Source organism: Ciona robusta, chromosome 10, assembly GCF_009617815.1.
Source record: "Ciona robusta chromosome 10, ASM961781v2".
Taxonomy (NCBI): Eukaryota; Metazoa; Chordata; class Ascidiacea; order Phlebobranchia; family Cionidae; genus Ciona; species Ciona robusta.
The window spans coordinates 432966-452053 of record NC_143244.1 but is presented as its reverse complement, the minus strand read 5'-3'; the positions used below and the strand labels follow the sequence as shown (position 1 = coordinate 452053).

The 19088-nt window shown below is 40.9% G+C and overlaps 2 protein-coding genes across 17 annotated transcripts in view; one reads left to right on the top strand and one right to left on the bottom strand.

The window, feature by feature from the left end:
* The window catches only part of LOC149729237 (uncharacterized), a 76305-nt gene that overhangs the window by 24967 nt on the left and 32250 nt on the right, over positions 1-19088 (bottom strand). For 11 of the 16 annotated variants that reach the window (XM_089886338.1, XM_089886341.1, XM_089886328.1 and 8 more), the window contains 3 exons: positions 3356-3487; positions 2879-3230; positions 884-2631 (listed from right to left, as the gene is read on the bottom strand). The exons of 2 other annotated variants lie outside the window; for them this stretch is intronic. In XM_089886338.1, the coding sequence (XP_089742464.1) occupies positions 884-2631; positions 2879-3062 (1932 nt within the window). In that variant the 5' untranslated portion in view covers positions 3063-3230; positions 3356-3487. Of the gene's footprint in view, positions 1-883; positions 2632-2878; positions 3231-3355; positions 3488-3957; positions 4061-4624; positions 4965-19088 lie in introns of those variants that run through there. 3 more of the 16 variants (XM_089886331.1, XM_089886330.1, XM_089886333.1) reach the window with 3 other exon arrangements.
* On the top strand, positions 12934-18446 carry LOC149729239 (uncharacterized). Its single transcript, XM_089886325.1, has one exon. It carries the CDS (start codon positions 13439-13441, stop codon positions 17873-17875), a length of 4437 nt encoding a protein of 1478 aa, XP_089742451.1. The 5' UTR covers positions 12934-13438; the 3' UTR covers positions 17876-18446.

Here is a 19088-nt window from a genome sequence, read left to right as displayed (position 1 = left end):
GTGCAAACTTTTAATTAAAAAAATGCATTTTCAATACTCGCTCTATTAATTTGGATACAATTCATGTCACATGGAACCTTTATGTAGTGAATTAAAACTGATATTACATTATTAGAATCACGTATATCGGTAGAAACAGTTGAAACATTGTTGCAAGTTTCAACTAAATCGGTTCCAGCACTGCTTTATATTTATATGCAATGTTTTCCTCCGGCAAGCAGCATGTTTATTACGAAATAGTAGGGATTCACACGTGGATTCATTACATCATAATAGCGGTTGTTTGAACCAGGCGATTCATTACGACATAATAGCAATTCACATGCTGTTAATTTGCGTCATAATGGCGATTCACGCGTGGATTATTTAGGGAGTTTAAATACCGCTTGAACGTTTGCGATCAAGCATTACACAGATTAAATACCGTTGTTTAACTTGTTAATGTATTTATTTTCATTATTTCGAAATACGAAATAAGAGATATCTTTGTACACTTCATTCTTGATTCTCTTGACCACACAGTAAAACTTTCGCGAAGTACAGAATGCATCAATGTGGTCGGTTTATTTAGCGCGAAAATAAACTTATGTTTGTTACGTCATAGTACGAAATGTTACGTAAGGCTTTGTTGCGCAGGAACATGGATTTAACGGGTCAATAAAACGTACAAATACCCTCTGTTTAAACCATTTTTTCCGTGTTATTAGAAGACGAACAATTAAAAAATGAGTAAAATTACCCTGACAGAGTAATTACCCGGCCAGGTCCGAATACCACGAAAACGCCGATACTCGAGCGGGTGATTGGACCCGGATTTGACCCGCTGCATCCCTAGTTACATCACGAATACTTTATTCAATGAAACAAACATTTTCAATTTTACCTTTGCTTGACTTCCATGCAATCCTCGGAGCAAAGTTTCAACTGAAGCTTGATCTAATCTATTCATAGTGAGGTTAAGGTTGTGAAGAGTTGTGAAGGTGTTGAATGCGAAAACAACATCAGAGACTTTTGTGGAATATTTAGGAGCATCCATCTCTATAAGCTGTGGCATGCGCTCTTGAAACTTTTGTGATATTTCTGAATCGTTGGCTTCATGCACCCAACCTGACAATCGGATCACATCTTCACTTATATCATCTCGATCTTCAAGTGTAATTAAAGACTTGAGAATATTCTTCTTCTCCTCGTAATCTTTAATCGTCGAAGCTGGGAAAATCACTTTCAGGTCTTCATATGAAGTGGAGTTACAAATACCAAATAAAAATCGTGTCACGACTTCCCAATGTGGATCTTTGAAAGTGTCCATACATCTGCGGAATTCTTCTTGTGTCATGAACAATATCATATGAACTGCGGCGTAAAACTCGTGCGAGGTGAGATGGGTGAAGTAACTTCGTTTCTTTCCTTCCAAGATTCTCATTTTTAAATGAAGGGACTTTTCAACATAGGTGTGCAGGAACATATCGACAGTTTGTTCGTTGATTCCCACTTCTTCAAAGTCAGCTTGCTGAAACACCAACTTTCTTTCAGCAAGTCCTTTGTATGCAAGGTGAGCAAGTTTAACCAGTTCTTGTCCAAGTTTCCGTTCCGACATGTTTGTTCTTACATGATCTGAAGCTTTGTAGTTGGTCAGAGTATGAATGAATACACCAGTCATTGAGTTGATCTCACGACCCGATGACACGCTTGAATGGAGACAAGCTACAATCTGAATACAATTGACTGGAATTGAACACAAAGTATCCAAGTTTGGACGCTCTGCCAATAACTTCTCCACATTTTCAAGATTGGCTTCACCACAAATCTGGTTAGTAAGATCCTTCTTTGCAGGTTTATCAATACCACGCACCTCAGAAACCAAACCTTGTCGATAATCAGGTTGAAGCTCGTAAAACTGACCTGGTCTTGATGTGATAACTTTCGCAGCATAAGGTAGAAGATTGCCCATCAACAAGTTCTTGACAAAGACCTCTGGGATTTGCTTGCTATCTAGTTGACATGCATGGAGCTTTTTGTTGGCTTGTTTTGTATACAGTTCATCCCATCCATCAATCAGAATAACAACATTTGGATTGTTGTACAGGAAACGAACCAAAGCTTTGTTCTCTTCATCAGAATGATTCCACTCACTCAAGTCAGGTAGAAGAAATTCTAACAGAGTAACTTTTTTCTTTGGGTTAAAATTCTTCAGTGAGACATGGAACAAAATCTGCGTACCTGGTTTCACTGATTTATCTACAACAATACAGTTGATCATCATCTTTAGAAGAGTGCTCTTACCAACCCCAGGTAGTCCAACTACACAAACAATGTTACCATATTTCACTACATGCATGGCCTTTGCTTCAGGTGTATTACACTTCTTATCTGCTTCTTGTTGTGCCGCTTGCTTTGCAACATCAAACAGTTCCTCAATCCGTATAGAACCTTCTGGTGTGTACATACGTTGCAAGTCCTCACGTTGGTTTCTATGTAGCTTCCATTCATCATCTAATATTTGTCGGACCTCGGTTATTAGAAGCGGAACAGGCTTGGTGATACGACCTGGAACTGAAACTCCCGCTGGCAAGAGGGCTTCTCCACGGACTTCATCTGTTCTTTTCCGTGATTGCACTTTAAATTTGTCAACTGCAGAAATAATAGAACTTAACATTAAAGGTTTAAACTACGAGGAATTGCAAAATCAAGCTAAAATGAATTTTTAATGCAAAAACATGCCCAAAAAACAGACGCATTTCTAACAACTTTATTCTTTACAATAAAAATCAATATATTGTAGCACGACTAGCACCCTAAGTGACAAGACAGTTGAGTTGTGTTTTTCCAATAATTGGTTGAAACACAAAGTGTGTTCACCTTATGTTACATAACTCACCATAAGCTTGATCATTAACAGTTGTGGATGGGGGATGGTCAACTTCATTTGGGTTGATTGGTTGTTGTTGTTGTTGTTGTTGTTGTACATATTGTGGCTCATGTTGTGGTTGCTGATGTTGTTGTTGTTGGTATGACAGCATCTGTTGTTGTTGTAAATTCTGTTGTTGCGGATGCTGTTGCATGTTTACATTCTGTGAAATGTTTTGCAGTGTTTGCTGATGATGGTGGTAATGCTGGTGAAAATGGAGTTCATTTTGTGTTTGCTGGTGAAAATGAACATCTTCTGGGTTGTTTATCGTCACAGGTCGCTGCTGATCATTTGTTGCAACGGGGAGAGAGACGGGGGTAACCTTAAACAGAGGAATGCAACTTGTTTAGTGAAGCTAAGCAACAGAAAAGTTCACAAGATCACACTTATATAATATTAGATAACCAAAACAGAGTTAACATCCAATGAATGAAGATTGTAATTCACCTGAGTGGAGTTAAGAGCAGGTATGGACACATCTTGTGAAGAAAAAGTAGGTTGAGGTTCACTTATTGAAGGATGGCTGGTGTCATCGTTGCTTGATGTAAGAGCTTCATGAGAGCTTCCCACTACTTCATGCTGGGTGGAATAATTGAGATTTAATTCAGGAATATATTGTTGGTTTAAACCAATGTATTCCAAGCAGTATATGTTAACTAATTGTTACCATCACCTAACTTGCTTAATAGAGATACAACTAATAATGGTACTGGTGCAGGGGAATACCCAGGCTCTAATTAAAGTAAATTGTTTTCTATTGAAAATTAATAACTGGATTAAAAAGGCTATTTAGGCCCAACCAAAGCGATTCGGTTTAAACTTTTTGGGCCTAACTTTAAAAACATTGCGATAGGTTAGTGGTAACTTGTAAGCGGGCACGAGGTATTTGAAACAGACCTTCTGTGTCATAACGCCTGTCAAGAATAAATAAATGGCAAATCTTGAAACATCGATGTACAACCTACGAAACTAACATTAACAAACTAACTGGCAATAAAAACCTACGTAACCAACAATGACATCACAAACACTGCGTAATAAACTCTTACTTGTGTTTGGTCTTCGTCATCCATGTTTTGGTATTAACGCTTTATACACAAACACCCAACGTTGCCATTACATTACAAATACCCTATGTGATTGTTGTTTCACCTGCAACAAAACATAAGTCTGTGTTATTTAGTAATCCAAGCAAGATGTGCCAGTCATGTCAGCACTTATTACATAATCACGGCCAGCAGTTTGTATTTCCTCATAACCTTTGTTATAATTTCAAGGTTTCATAAAGATCAAGTTCACGTATTTTGTAGAAACTAATTTTGGGGTTTTGTTTTTCCACCATGAACCAATCTTTGTATCAAAAAAGCCGACCCTCATTGTATGGGTCGTGTCTTTACGTAAACTTGTCTTCCAATTATAACTTAGTTTGTTTTAAACTTATACTTGCAACCCAATGTAAGTCGCTTATTACAGGCTTTAATAGCCACGCTTTTCAACCAAATGCCCTTTTCATTAATTTTACCCTTAGCGTGTTGTTATAACCACTGTTGTTTTACCATTAATCCCGATCTTTTCATTCTTTTAGTTAAATATGAACCTTGTCATTGTAATTGAAGGGATAAATAAAAAATACGTTACGTCAATAAATAAACGAAAAAACCACGTCTTATAAACATAATCCATCGCTAAACGCCTTATACAAGTTGCCATCAATACCTTATATGGTTAAACAATATGACGTCGTCACACAGGATCCCCAACATTGCATCCTAGTTGTAACTCGTAAGCTCTCACAAGATGTATGAAACAAAACACCCATGTCACAACCAGAGACCGACAGATATCATTTTTTGCACCGATACCGATATTTTTAGCTTTTACCGATGCCGATATTTTACCGATATTCGACACTATAGCGAAACATAAAAGGATCAGTATTAATCAAAATTAATACCTGTATTCAAGATATTGCAAGTTATAATAGAGAAAAATGAGTTGGTATGTATGTTCTTAGTAGGTACCATCATAGGTGTTGCTTTTGTACGGAACTAGGACGCGCATGAAGGCTAAAGTACAACACACATAAAGGTCAAACTATAATACACGTGAAGGTTAAACTACGACGCACGTAAAGGCTAAACTACGATGCACGTATAGGTCAAACTACGACGCACGTACAGGTCAAACTACGACGTACGTAAAGGTCAAACTACGACGCACGTAAAGATCAAACTACGACGCACGTAAAGGTCAAACTACGACGTACGTAAAGGCTAAACTACGATGCACGTAAAGGTCAAACTACGACGCACGTAAAAGTCAAACTACGACGTACGTAAAGGCTAAACTACGATGCACGAGAAGGTTAAACTACGACGCACGTGAATGTTAAACTAGGACGCACGTAAAGGCTAAACTACGACGCACGTAAAGGTCAAACTAACACGCACGTAAAGGTCAAACTTCGACGCACGTAAAGGCTAAACTACGATGCACGAAAAGGTTAAACTACGACGCACGTAAAGGTCAAATTAACACGCACGTAAAGGTCAAACTACGACGCACGTGAAGGTCAAACTACGACGTACGTAAAGGCTAAACTACGATACACGTGAAGGTTAAACTAGGACGCTCGTAAAGGCTAAACTACGACGCACGTAAACGTCAAACTAACACGCACGTAAAGGTCAAACTACGACGCACGTAAAGGTCAGACTACGACGCACGTGAATGTTAAACTAGGACGCTCGTAAAGGCTAAACTACGACGCACGTAAAGGCTAAACTACGATGCACGAGAAGGTTAAACTACGAAGCACGTAAAGGTCAAACTACGATGCCCGTAAAGGTTAAACTACGATACACGTGAAGGTCAAACTACGACGCACGTAAAGGTCAAACTAACACGCACGTAAAGGTCAAACTACGACGCACGTGAAGGTCAAACTACGACGTACGTAAAGGCTAAACTACGATACACGTGAAGGTTAAACTAGGACGCTCGTAAAGGCTAAACTACGACGCACGTAAACGTCAAACTAACACGCACGTAAAGGTCAAACTACGACGCACGTAAAGGCTAAACTACGATGCACGAGAAGGTTAAACTACGACACACGTAAAGGAAAAACTACGACGTACGTAAAGGCTAAACTACGATGCACGAGAAGGTCAAACTACGACGTACGTAAAGGCTAAACTATGATACACGTAAAAGTTAAACTACGACGCACGTAAAGGTCAAACTAACACGCACGTAAAGGTCAAACTAACACGCACGTAAAGGTCAAACTACGACGCACGTAAAGGCTAAACTACGATGCACGAGAAGAATAAACTACGACACAGGTAAAGGAAAAACTACGACGCACGTAAAAGTAAAACTACGACGTACGTAAAGGCTAAACTGCGATGCACAAGAAGGTTAAACTACGACGCACGTAAAGGTCAAACTACGACGCACGTGAATGTTAAACTAGGACGCTCGTAAAGGCTAAACTACGACGCACTAAACTACGATGCACGAGAAGGTTAAACTACGAAGCACGTAAAGGTCAAACTACGATGCCCGTAAAGGTTAAACTACGATACACGTGAAGGTCAAACTACGACGCCCGTAAAGGTTAAACTACGATACACGTGAAGGTTAAACTACGACGCACGTAAAGACTAAACGCACGAGGACGTTAAACTAGGACGCTCGTAAAGGCTAAACTACGACGCACGTAAAGGTCAAACTACGACGCCCGTTTATCGCGTGACATCACTTCATTTTATCGCGTGACATCACACTGTTGTCACGTGATTCTGTCCGGTATATAATTCGCCCTTTCCCTAACACAATAACTAACAAGAGATCACAGATCTAATGAATGGACACGTTTTAAACTAATTAGCATAAGATAGTAGAGTCGGGGAAGATAGGACACCTTTAACACATAATATCCAAATAGCCTGATCGTGTTTTAAACAATTAACAACGGTCTGTGGAAGTCGTGAAGATACGGTTTTATAATTCATTAAATGTTCTTTGTTTACTACCAAATGAAAAGAGAAAACAAAATGAAGAGGTGTCCCATCTACCCCCACCCTGCTATATTATAGTTAACCCTTTTACTACACTGTCGACTGGGCTCGATCAAAAACAAATCTGAAGTAACCAACAAAACGGGTTCCAGTCGCCATTGGTGACTGTGGAGCAGTAGGCAGAATGTATTTATACATGTATTATAACTAATGAAACTTATGACGTATGAGGATTGAGTGATTGGTAAAGAATATGATTGTGTAAATACGCTTTGTACAACTCCTGTACCATATGTTTATTGTACATTACACTAGTTAACGTTGTCGTCGCTTAAAAACGTTTGTTTTCATGAATTTTGACAAACCGTAATCACGCAGTAATTAGGTAATGTTAAAAGTTAATATTAATCATATGATGTTGAATTAAAAAAAAATGTTTCAATTACGATTAATGATAATACGGTATAAGAGTAGTGCATTTAATGCGTCCCCACTTAAATGCTAATAGTTTGATTCGGTCGTGAATCGTTGTGTGGATTTCTTATCTTATACAACACGTGCCGTCGTTCCCCGCCAAACTGCCAGACAGTGTTTCCGCTATGTAAAGTGCATGAGGAAAGTAATCGTTAATTAATCGCTCATCGTGCGGTTTTATTCACTCTAAAAAAAAAATTCACTCTAAAAATTATAAATATATATTACGATTTGATTTTAATTAAGAGACTAAAGAAAAATGCTAGAATTAAGAATTAGGATAAGTGCGGAAAATAATCGCCCTATCAGCAACAACAACAACAACAAAGCCAAGAACAACTGTTCGACGAAAAAGGATCTATATGACCACTATAACGTGTTCAATAACGAGAAACCACTTTCTGCACTGAGACCACGAGGTCAGTAAAGGTTAATAGCGGGCTCTTACAAGCCTTTGCCCAGCCGTCAAGTAAGCTTTTGCCCGATACCGCATCGTGTAGTTGTGTACCAGAAAAAGGAATAAAACATAGCAAGGTATCATGAACTGTTTGGTTTCTGGTTATAAAAGCAATTAGTACTACAGTAGATATAGCACCCCGCTGAAGCCTGTATATGAAGTCAGATCAGCATGGAGTCATTTAACCCAACCACCAATCCTGTATATTCAGTGGGGGCTATATCCTATTTACCAAAACACGTTATGGTGCTAGTAGGGAGTTCTCCCCCTACGTTATCTGATAACTGCTAAACGTAAGTACTATAACCCGTATAACAACAAACCTCAAACTAAGAACTCCTAACTACCAACCTCCAACAGTCTAATACTTTCTAAATGCCTAATCGGAAACGTACCGGAGGATTATTCACATTTTAACTTCCACAGCAAAAAGTTAATAAATCAAATTTGAAACGGCAGAGCGAGTTACAGGTATAAATATTAATCTCTAATTCTCCGCTAAACTGATGTTTTGAATTACAACCCAACGTCTCTACTAACTTTGCTGTAACCAAGATCTTTGCTTTTATTTTTTCGTTTCTAACACTTGCTCCGTAACAACCCATTCATCCATGACCACAATGTGACGTCATAACAAAAGAAACAAACAGGAGCAAAGAGTCAGCCTACCACAAGAGATTAACTTCCTACTCCCCCATTGTATGGGTCGTGTCGCCTCGCGCATGACTAAAACCCTGAAAATCGAGAATTCGCTTTCAGTGTTTCCAGTTTATTATCGCTTATTAAAATCTCTTTGGTGATTGTACATAAGTAAACATAGGGCTGCCAATTCACAATCACCAATTAGGACGCTCGTAAAGGTCAAACTACGACGTACGTGGATGTTAAACTAGCACGCTCGTAACGGCTAAACTACGATACACGTGAAGGTTAAACTACGACGCACGTAAAGAATAAACTACGACGAACGGGAACGTTAAACTAGGACGCTCGTAAAGGCTAAATTACGACGCACGTAAAGGTCAAACTAAGACGCTCGTAAAGGTCAAACTACGACGCTCGTAAAGGCTATACTACGATGCACGAGAAGGTTAAACTAAGACGCACGTAAAGGTCAAACTAAGACGCACGTGAAGACTAAACTACGACGCACGTGGACGTTAAACTAGGACGCTCGTAAAGGCTAAACTACGACGCACGTAAAGGTCAAACTAAGACGCACGTAAAGGTCAAACTAAGACGCACGTAAAGGTCAAACAACGACGCACGTAAAGGCCAAACTAAGACGCACGTAAAGGTCAAACTACGACGCACGTTAAGGCTAAACTACGACGCACGTGGACGTTAAATTAGGACGCTCGTAAAGGTCAAACTACGACGTACGTGGATGTTAAACTAGCACGCTCGTAACGGCAAAACTACGATACACGTGAAGGTTAAACTACGACGTACGTAAAGACTGAACTACAACGCACGTGGACGTTAAACAAGGACGCTCGTAAAGGCTAAATTACGACGCACGTAAAGGTCAAACTAAGACGCACGTAAAGGTCAAACTACGACGCTCGTAAAGGCTATACTACGATGCACGAGAAGGTTAAACTAAGACGCACGTAAAGGTCAAACTAAGACGCACGTGAAGACTAAACTACGACGCACGTGGACGTTAAACTAGGACGCTCGTAAAGGCTAAACTACGACGCACGTAAAGGTCAAACTAAGACGCACGTAAAGGTCAAACTAAGACGCACGTGAAGGTTCAACTACGGCGCACGTAAAGACTAAACTACGACGCACGTGGACGTTAAACTAGGACGCTCGTAAAGGCTAAACTACGACGCACGTAAAGGTCAAACTAAGACGCACGTAAAAGTCAAACTAAGACGCACGTGAAGGTCAAACTACGACGCACGTAAAGGTCAAACTAAGTCGCACGTAAAGGTCAAACTACGACGCGTGAAGGCTAAACTACGATGCACGTAAAGGTCAAACTAAGACGCACGTAAAGGTCAAACTACAACGCGTGAAGGCTAAACTACGACGCACATAAAGGTCAAACTAAGACGCACGTAAAGGTTAAACTACGACGCGTGAAGGCTAAACTACGATGCACGTAAAGTTCAAACTAAGACGAACGTAAAGGTCAAACTACGACGCGTGAAGGCTAAACTCTGATGCACGTAAAGGCTAAACTAAGTCGCACGTAAAGGTCAAACCACGAAGCACGTTAAGGTCAAAGTACGACGCACGTAAAGGCTAAACTACGACGCACGTGGACGTTAAACTAGGACGCTCGTAACGACTAACCTAGATACACGTGAAGGCTAAATTACGATGCACGAGAAGGCTAAACTACGACGCACGTAAAGGTCAAACTAAGACGCACGTAAAGGTCAAACTACGACGTACGTGGACGTTAAACTAGGACGCACGTCAAGGTTAAGTAGGGCGCACGTAAAGGCGGAAGTACGACGCACGTAAAAGTCAAACTACGTCGCACGTCAAAGTCAAACTACGACCACGTGGACGTTAAACTACGACACGCGTCAAGGTCAAGTAGGGCGCACGTCGCTTCGCACGAACCATTTATATATCGGTGAAATATCAGCTCTTTTTTACCGATACTGATTATCGGTAGAACGTAAATATCCGCTGATAATATCGGTGCACCAATATATCGGTCAACCTCTAGTTATAACGACTGTCGTTGCCCAATCCATGCGAAGATAGATAAGTTACACACGCGGTAACTTGTAAGCGAGCACGAGGTGTATGAAACAGAACACCCGTGTTATAACGACTGTCGTTGGCCCGCCATGCGAGGATAAACAAGAGATCACAGATCTAATGAATGAACACGTTTTAAACTAATTAGCATAAGATAGTAGAGTCGGGAAAGATGGGACACCTTTAACACATAATATCCAAATAGCCTGATCGTGTTTTAAACAATTAACAACGGTCTGTGGAAGTCGTGAAGATACGATTTTATAATTCATTAAATGTTCTTTGTTTACTACCAAATGAAAAGAGAAAACAAAATGAAAAGGTGACCCATCTACCCCCACCCTGCTATATTAGTTAATCCTTTTACTACACTGTCGACTGGGCTCGATCAAAACAAATCTGAAGTAACCAACAAAACGGGTTCTAGTCGCCATTGGTGACTGTGGAGCAGTAGGCAGAATGTATTTATACATGTATTATAACTAATGAAACTTATGACGTATGAGGATTGAGTGATTGGTAAAGAATATGTGTAAAAACGCTTTGAACAACTCATGTACCATGTGTTTATTGTAAACTTACACTAGTTAACGTTGCCGTCGCTTAAAAATGTTTGTTTTTATGAATTTTGACAAACCGTAATCACGCAGTAATTAGGTAATGTTAGAAGTTAATATTAATCATGTGATGTTGAATTAAAAATAATGTTTCAATTACGATTAATGATAATACGGTATAAGAGTAGTGCATTTAATGCGTCCCCACTTAAATGTTAATAGTTTAATTCAGTCGTGAATCGTTGTGTAGATACAACACGCTTGCCGTCGTTTCCCGCCAAACTGCCAGACAGTGTTCCCGCTATGTAAAGTGCATGAGGAAAGTATAATTTTTAGACTGAAAATTCAGTCTAAAAATTATAAATATATATTACGATTTGATTTCAATCAAGAGATTAAAGAAAAATTCTAGAATTAAGAATTAGGATAAGTGCGGAAAATAATCGCCCTATCAGCAACAACAACAAAGCCAAGAACAACTGTTCGACGAAAAAGGATCTATATGACCACTAACGTGTTCAATAAGTTACATACGTGGTAACTCGTAAGCGGACACGAGGTGTATAAAACAGAACATCGGTGTTATAACGGCCGTCGTTGCCCCGCTATCATGCGAGGATAAATGAGTTACAACCATGCTTTTGAACATTCATACAGAAGTTACTTTATAAGTTTTCTATATTAGACAACAAATGGTTCAAATTTCGAAACACCAGGGTTACATTATAAATCGGTGTCCAAAATTTTATGTTAGTGGCACCAGTAGAAGGTATCGAAAATGGTCGCTATTATTTTGTACTCTAGGATCACCTTGGTATTATCCATCAAATCCATGCATGTAAATAGGCTACATATATACTGTTTGCAGGCTACATTTTAATATGCATTAAACTTATACTAAAATAACACAAAGCAAATGATTAGCCTATTGCGTAAATCCTTGTTGCAACTCGACGCCTAAAGTGACGTCACATTACCCAACCACAATAATCCGTCAATCACGTCAACACTGCGGATACGACTTGTCGATACCGTATCGTGTACTTGTATACCAGAAAAAGGAATAAAACATAACGAGATGTCATGAAATGTTTGGTTTCTGGTTATAAAAGCAATTAGTACTACAGTAGATATAGCACCCCGCTGGGGCTATATCCTATTTACCAAAACACGTTATGGTGCTAGTAAGAAGTTCTCCCCCTACGTTATCTGATAACTGCTGAACGTAAGTACTATAACCCGTATAACAACAAACCTCAAACTAAGAACTCCTAACTACCAACCTCCAACAGTCTAATACTTTCTAAATGCCTAATCGGAAACGTACCGGAGGATTATTCACTTTTTAACTTCCACAGCAAAAAGTTAATAAATCAAATTTGGAACGGCAGAGCGAGTTACAGGTATAAATATTAATCTATAATTCTCCGCTAAACTGATGTTTTGAATTACAACCCAACGTCTCTACTAACTTTGCTGTAACCAAGATCTTTGCTTTCATTTTTTCATTTCTAACACTTGCTCCGTAACAACCCATTCATCCATGACCACAATGTGACGTCATAACAAAAGAAACAAACAGGAGCAAAGAGTCAGCCTACCACAAGAGATTAACTTCCTACTCCCCCATTGTATGGGTCGTGTCGCCTCGCGCATGACTAAAACCCTGAAAATCGAGAATTCGCTTTCAGTGTTTCCAGTTTATTATCGCTTATTAAAATCTCTTTGGTGATTGTTGTCACAAATGCTTTGTATCAATCATAGCGATATCGCGTCTGCCTTTTGTTTTACTCTATAGCCTCTCGCCTTAATTCTTTTGTTTTATCGGAGCAACTTACGCCCCAGATAATTTGCGTACGGAAACGTCTATTGTATGCTTGATAACGAGCGGTCATGGAGTTTAACACTTCGTGCGCTAGCCATTGTATCTCGCATATAAATAGTCGTCCCATTTGGTTCAAAACTCAAAGTATTGCAAGTGATTGGAGTTTAGTAGTCATGATGCTATATGGCTTACAGTTTATTGTTATGTGTCGTACGTTTCTTAGAAAGGTGTTTGTATTAATGTTAATCATTCTATTTGAATAAGGTTGTGTGTGTTAAGAATAAACGTCGTGTACCATCTGATCAAGGTACTAGTGTGTTGTCTGTTAAGAGAACTTCCGAGTCAGAATCCCAAACTAAACCACGTCGTATCGTGACCTTCCGATACACGTGACAACTGGGGGCTCGTCCGGGAACTATCTGATTATATAAGCGAAGTTAAGCAGCAACCCTGGTAGGATCGGCAATGGAGTCTATTGATCATTGGATGGAAACTGGTAATCGATTAGGATATACCGGCGATAATTTGCGTGACTTCGTGAAAACGCAGCTTGAACGAGAAGAAAGAATAGCGGTTCGGGATGAGAAAAAGCGTGCAGATGAAATGGAAGCGAAGAAACGTGCGGATGAGATTACAGAAAAGAAACGTTTTGATGAAATGGAAGCGAAGAAACGTGCGGATGAGATTACAGAAAAGAAACGTTTTGATGAAATGGAAGCGAAGAAACGTGCGGATGAGATTGCAGAAAAGAAACGTTTTGATGAAATGGAAGCGAAGAAACGTGCGGATGAGATTGCAGAAAAGAAACGTTCTGATGAAATAGAAGCGAAGAAACGTGCAGATGAAACCGAAGAAAGACATCAGGTTCGCCAACACGAATTGGAATTGAGAAAGCTGGAGCTGGAAGATAGACAACGACGTGATGAAACTACTAGCACGGCGTCGGTAGTAAGTGTCAATGGCACTAGCAAGTGGCCAGAGCTACCAAAATTTGTAGACAACATGGATGACATGGATGGCTACCTGCTTCGGTTTGAGAGGTATGCTGAGAATAGCGGCTGGGAGAAAACCCAATGGGCAACCTGGCTAAGCGCACTACTTACCGGAAAAGCATTGGGGGTATTCTCACGATTGTCAGCCGAGGAGGGAAGAGACTACGAAATATTGAAACGTGCGCTCCGAGAGCGGTATGGGTTGCGTGAGGTTGGATACCGAAATAAGTTCAACAGTGAGAACCAGCAACAAGACGAGACGGTTTCTCAGTATTTTATTCGGTTTGAAAACTACTTGGACAATTGGGTAGAAATGGCTGGAGTCGAAAAGACGTACAAAGGACTCAAGGAGCTGTTTTTTCGAGAAAAATTCCACAGAGAAAGTTATCGCGACCTATCCTTGTATATGAGGCAGCATTCCACTACAAACATGACAGAGTTTGCGGAAATGGCCGACAAATTCCTAAGTCCCTTGAAGAAACTGATAAACGGATTTAGCTCAGAATCAAAGCGCACGCGAGCTACAGTATATTATGCCAACCACGAGAGAACAGGATCATGGGACGTAAACCAGCGTGCGTACCGATCGGGTCCTATTGGTCGCCAGTGTTTTAATTGTGGAATGTATGGACACGCTGCTAGGGAATGTACTGCAATGGTCACCAGAGGCACAACGCGTAACTCAACAGAACGGACACAAAACGCAATGGTGGTTCAAGTCCACAACCGCAATTTAAAGTCGGTACTCGGACGCGTTAATGGCAAAACCGTGGAAACATTGCGGGACACTGGATGTACAACGGTGCTTATTCGTAGATCATTAGTCTTGGATAAACAACTCACGGGAGAATATCAGAACCTTCAAGGCTTTGTAGGACGACCTAAAGCTGCTCCAGTGGCGATCGTCGAAATTGACACGCCGTATTATTCCGGAACTCTCGAAGTCGTCTGTGTTACCAATCTGAATGGAGATCTCATAATTGGAAATATCCCCGGGGCCAGGAATTGGGACTCTCCTGATCCTAACTGGCCCGCGACATCTGTAAAGTCCTGTGCAGTGGTCACAAGATCAAAGGCTCGTGAACACCATCAATTAAAACCCTTAAAGATACACGGCTGTACAGGATTCGACGAAGCCATTAATAAGAAAACCTTCCAAATCGCCCAAGACTCGGATACATCGTTAGACAAATTTCGGGAAAAATCCAACGAAACCTCTGGGAACAATGGACATGTTAAGTTTATGAAAAAAATGAACCTCCTCTACAGACAATTTTGGAATCCTAATGTAAACGACGGCAAGCCCATACTGCAGCTGTTAGTTCCGAGTAACCTTCGGAACAAGATAATAGGAATCGCTCATGACTCTATAATGGCAGGTCACATGGGAGTAAAGAAAACGCTAGATCGGATCCTTTCGAACTTCTACTGGCCAGGTATCAGAAGTGACGTGACACGTTTTTGCAGATCATGTGATGTCTGTCAGAAGACGATTAGCAGAGGCAAAGTTGCAAAGGCCCCGCTCCAGAAAATGCCTTTGATTGATGTGCCATTTGAAAGGGTAGCAGTAGACTTGCTTGGCCCAATCCAACCACCAAGTGAGAAGGGACATCGTTATCTACTGACCATGGTTGACTACGCTACAAGGTATCCCGAAGCGGTTCCATTAAAAAACATTGCGACGGAAGACGTGGCAGAAGCATTGGTGGACATATTCAGCAGAGTAGGTGTACCAAGTGAGATCTTGTCGGATCAGGGAACCCAATTTATGTCCGGGTGCATGAAAGAAGTTGAAAGATTACTGAAGGTTCGCCATCTCAGAACAACGCCTTACTCTCCACAATGCAACGGGCTAGTTGAGAGATTTAACGGCACCCTAAAGACGATGTTAAAGAGGTTATGTGCTGAACAACCGCAACAGTGGCATCGGTACATCAATCCGTTACTTTTTGCATACCGTGAAGTTCCTCAGGAATCAACGGGGTTTGCACCCTTCGAACTTCTTTACGGTCGAACGATTAGAGGGCCACTTCATATTTTAAAGGATATGCTAACCAACGAAACAACAGACAGAGAAACAATGTGCAGCTACCAGTACGTATTTGAATTACGTGAGAGGTTGGAGAAGACAATGCAAATAGCAAAAGCATCGAGTACAGATGCACAGAGCCGATACAAGAAAAACCATGACCGGAAAGCAAAGAAGCGTGAGCTTTCAGAGGGTGACCAAGTCCTAATTCTTCTGCCAACGGACAGCAATAAACTATTAATGCAGTGGAAAGGACCGTACGAAGTGAAAGGAAAAGTCGGGACCAATGATTATCGGGTTGATGTGAAAGGTAAACTAAAAATTTATCATATTAACCTACTCAAGAAATACATTCAGCGGAACCGCGAAGAAAAGGCGGCCACCAGAGACGTGCAAGTTATCAGAGCATTATGCTGTGAAACGACGGACTCCGTAGATGACGATAAGCTACTTGAATTGAATTTGGGTGTTCACCATGAAACAACAGATGATATAAAAACGGGCGACTCACTTACGGAACAACAAAGGCGGGACATAATGCTGATCGTTAAGGCATATTCAGGAGTGTTCTCCGAAAAACCTGGATCGATGGGGCTAGTAGAACATGTTATTAACCTAACGAGTGACAGACCAGTGAGGTCAAAGCCATACATGGTGCCGTTTCATGTACGCAAGTCATTACGAGACGATATTCAAGAAATGTTGCAAGCGGGGATTATTCGACCATCAACCTCACCATACGCGTCGCCAGTCGTAATGGTTCGTAAAAAGGATGGTACGAATCGCATATGTATTGACTATCGCAAATTGAACAATCTAACAATATTTGACCCTGAACCAATGACCACCGCTAAAGAAGTCTTCAATACGCTTTCTAATGATCACTACTTTTCAACAATCGACCTGACCAAAGGCTACTGGCAAGTCAAAGTAGCTGAGGATGACATACAAAAAACGGCTTTCGTCACACCAGACGGGTGTTACGAATTCTGCAAAATTCCATTTGGAATGAAAAACTCCAGTGCGACATTCGTACGGGGAATGCGAAAGCTTCTTGAAGGCATGGAAAACGTCGAACACTACATTGATGACGTCATTGTACACACGCGCACCTGGAACGACCATCTCGCAACTCTCGAAGAACTGTTTAAACGGCTAGCTCGCGCCAACGTTACCGCTCGCCCAACAAAATGTCGATTGGGAGCCGGCGATGTCGACTTCTTGGGACATCATGTGGGAAACAATGTCATCGGATTGCACGATGACAACGTCCGAAAGATTCGCGATGCACCCAGGCCAAAATCCAAAACTGAAGTACGTTCATTTCTAGGCTTGACAGGATACTATCGCGACTACATCGCAAACTATGCTGCGGTGGCCGTACCTCTTACCGACCTTACAAAGAAAGGACATCCTGACATCGTGGAGTGGGGTGATGCACAGGACAGGGCCTTTAACAACCTCAAGTTAATGCTCTCAAAGAAGCCAATCCTGCATCTTCCCGACCCTTCTTTAGGATTCGTGCTGCGTACAGATGCCTCGCGGGATGGGATCGGCGCAGTTCTTATGCAAGTTCATGAAGGAAAGTACTTCCCGGTAAGCTACGCGAGTAAGAAGCTTTCAAGTGCTGAACGCCGATACTCAACCATCGAACGAGAATGCCTGGCGGTCGTGTGGGGCGTAAAGAAATTCATGATGTACTTATATGGCACGAAGTTTGTCATTCAAACTGATCATCAACCGTTATCATTCCTCCAAAAAACGAAATTTGACAATGACCGGATCATGCGCTGGGCAATGTATTTGCAGAACTTTGATATTCGATGCGAATATATAAAGGGCAGTGATAACGTGGGGGCTGACTATCTCAGCCGGATGTAATCCGCTATGCTTACTGTGTTTTCGTTTATACTCATCGCGTTTGTATTGTAAAGACATTTGTGTTATTTTCTTTACGTTTATTTTATTTTCTTAAAACAAAACAACTCTTAAAAAGGGGGTTGTGTCACAAATGCTTTGTATCAATCATAGCGATATCCTGGGAATTGGTTCGTCTGGACCGCTAACGTGGTATCCTGCGGATTAATCACGCGTCTGCCTTTTGTTTTACTGTATAGCCTCTCGCCTTAATTCTTTTGTTTTATCGGAGCACCTTACGCCCCAGATAATTTGCGTACGGAAACGTCTATTGTATGCTTGATAACGAGCGGTCATGGAGTTTAACACTTCGTGCGCTAGCCATTGTATCTCGCATATAAATAGTCGTCCCATTTGGTTCAAAACTCAAAGTATTGCAAGTGATTGGAGTTTAGTAGTCATGATGCTATATGGCTTACAGTTTATTGTTATGTGTCGTACGTTTCTTAGAAAGGTGTTTGTATTAATGTTAATCATTCTATTTGAATAAGGTTGTGTGTGTTAAGAATAAACGTCGTGTACCATCTGATCAAGGTACTAGTGTGTTGTCTGTTAAGAGAACTTCCGAGTCAGAATCCCAAACTAAACCACGTCGTATCGTGACCTTCCGATACACGTGACAACTTTGAATAAGGTTGTGTGTGTTAAGAATAAACGTCGTGTACCATCTGATCAAGGTACTAGTGTGTTGTCTGTTAAGAGAACTTCCGAGTCAGAATCCCAAACTAAACCACGTCGTATCGTGACCTTCCGATACACGTGACAATTGTACATAAGTAAACATAGGGCTGACAATTCACAATCACCAATTAGGACGCTCGTAAAGGTCAAACTACGACGTACGTGGATGTTAAATTAGCACGCTCGAAACGGCTAAACTACGATACACGTGAAGGTTAAACTACGACGCACGTAAAGACTAAACTACGACGCACGGGAACGTTAAACTAGGACGCTTGTAAAGGCTAAGTTACGACGCACGTAAAGGTCAAACTAAGACGCACGTAAAGGTCAAACTACGACGCTCGTAAAGGCTATACTACGATGCACGAGAAGGTTAAACTAAGACGCACGTAAAGGTCAAACTAAGACGCACGTAAAGGTCAAACTAAGTCGCACGTAAAGGTCAAACTACGACGAGTGAAGGCTAAACTACGATGCACGTAAAGTTCAAACT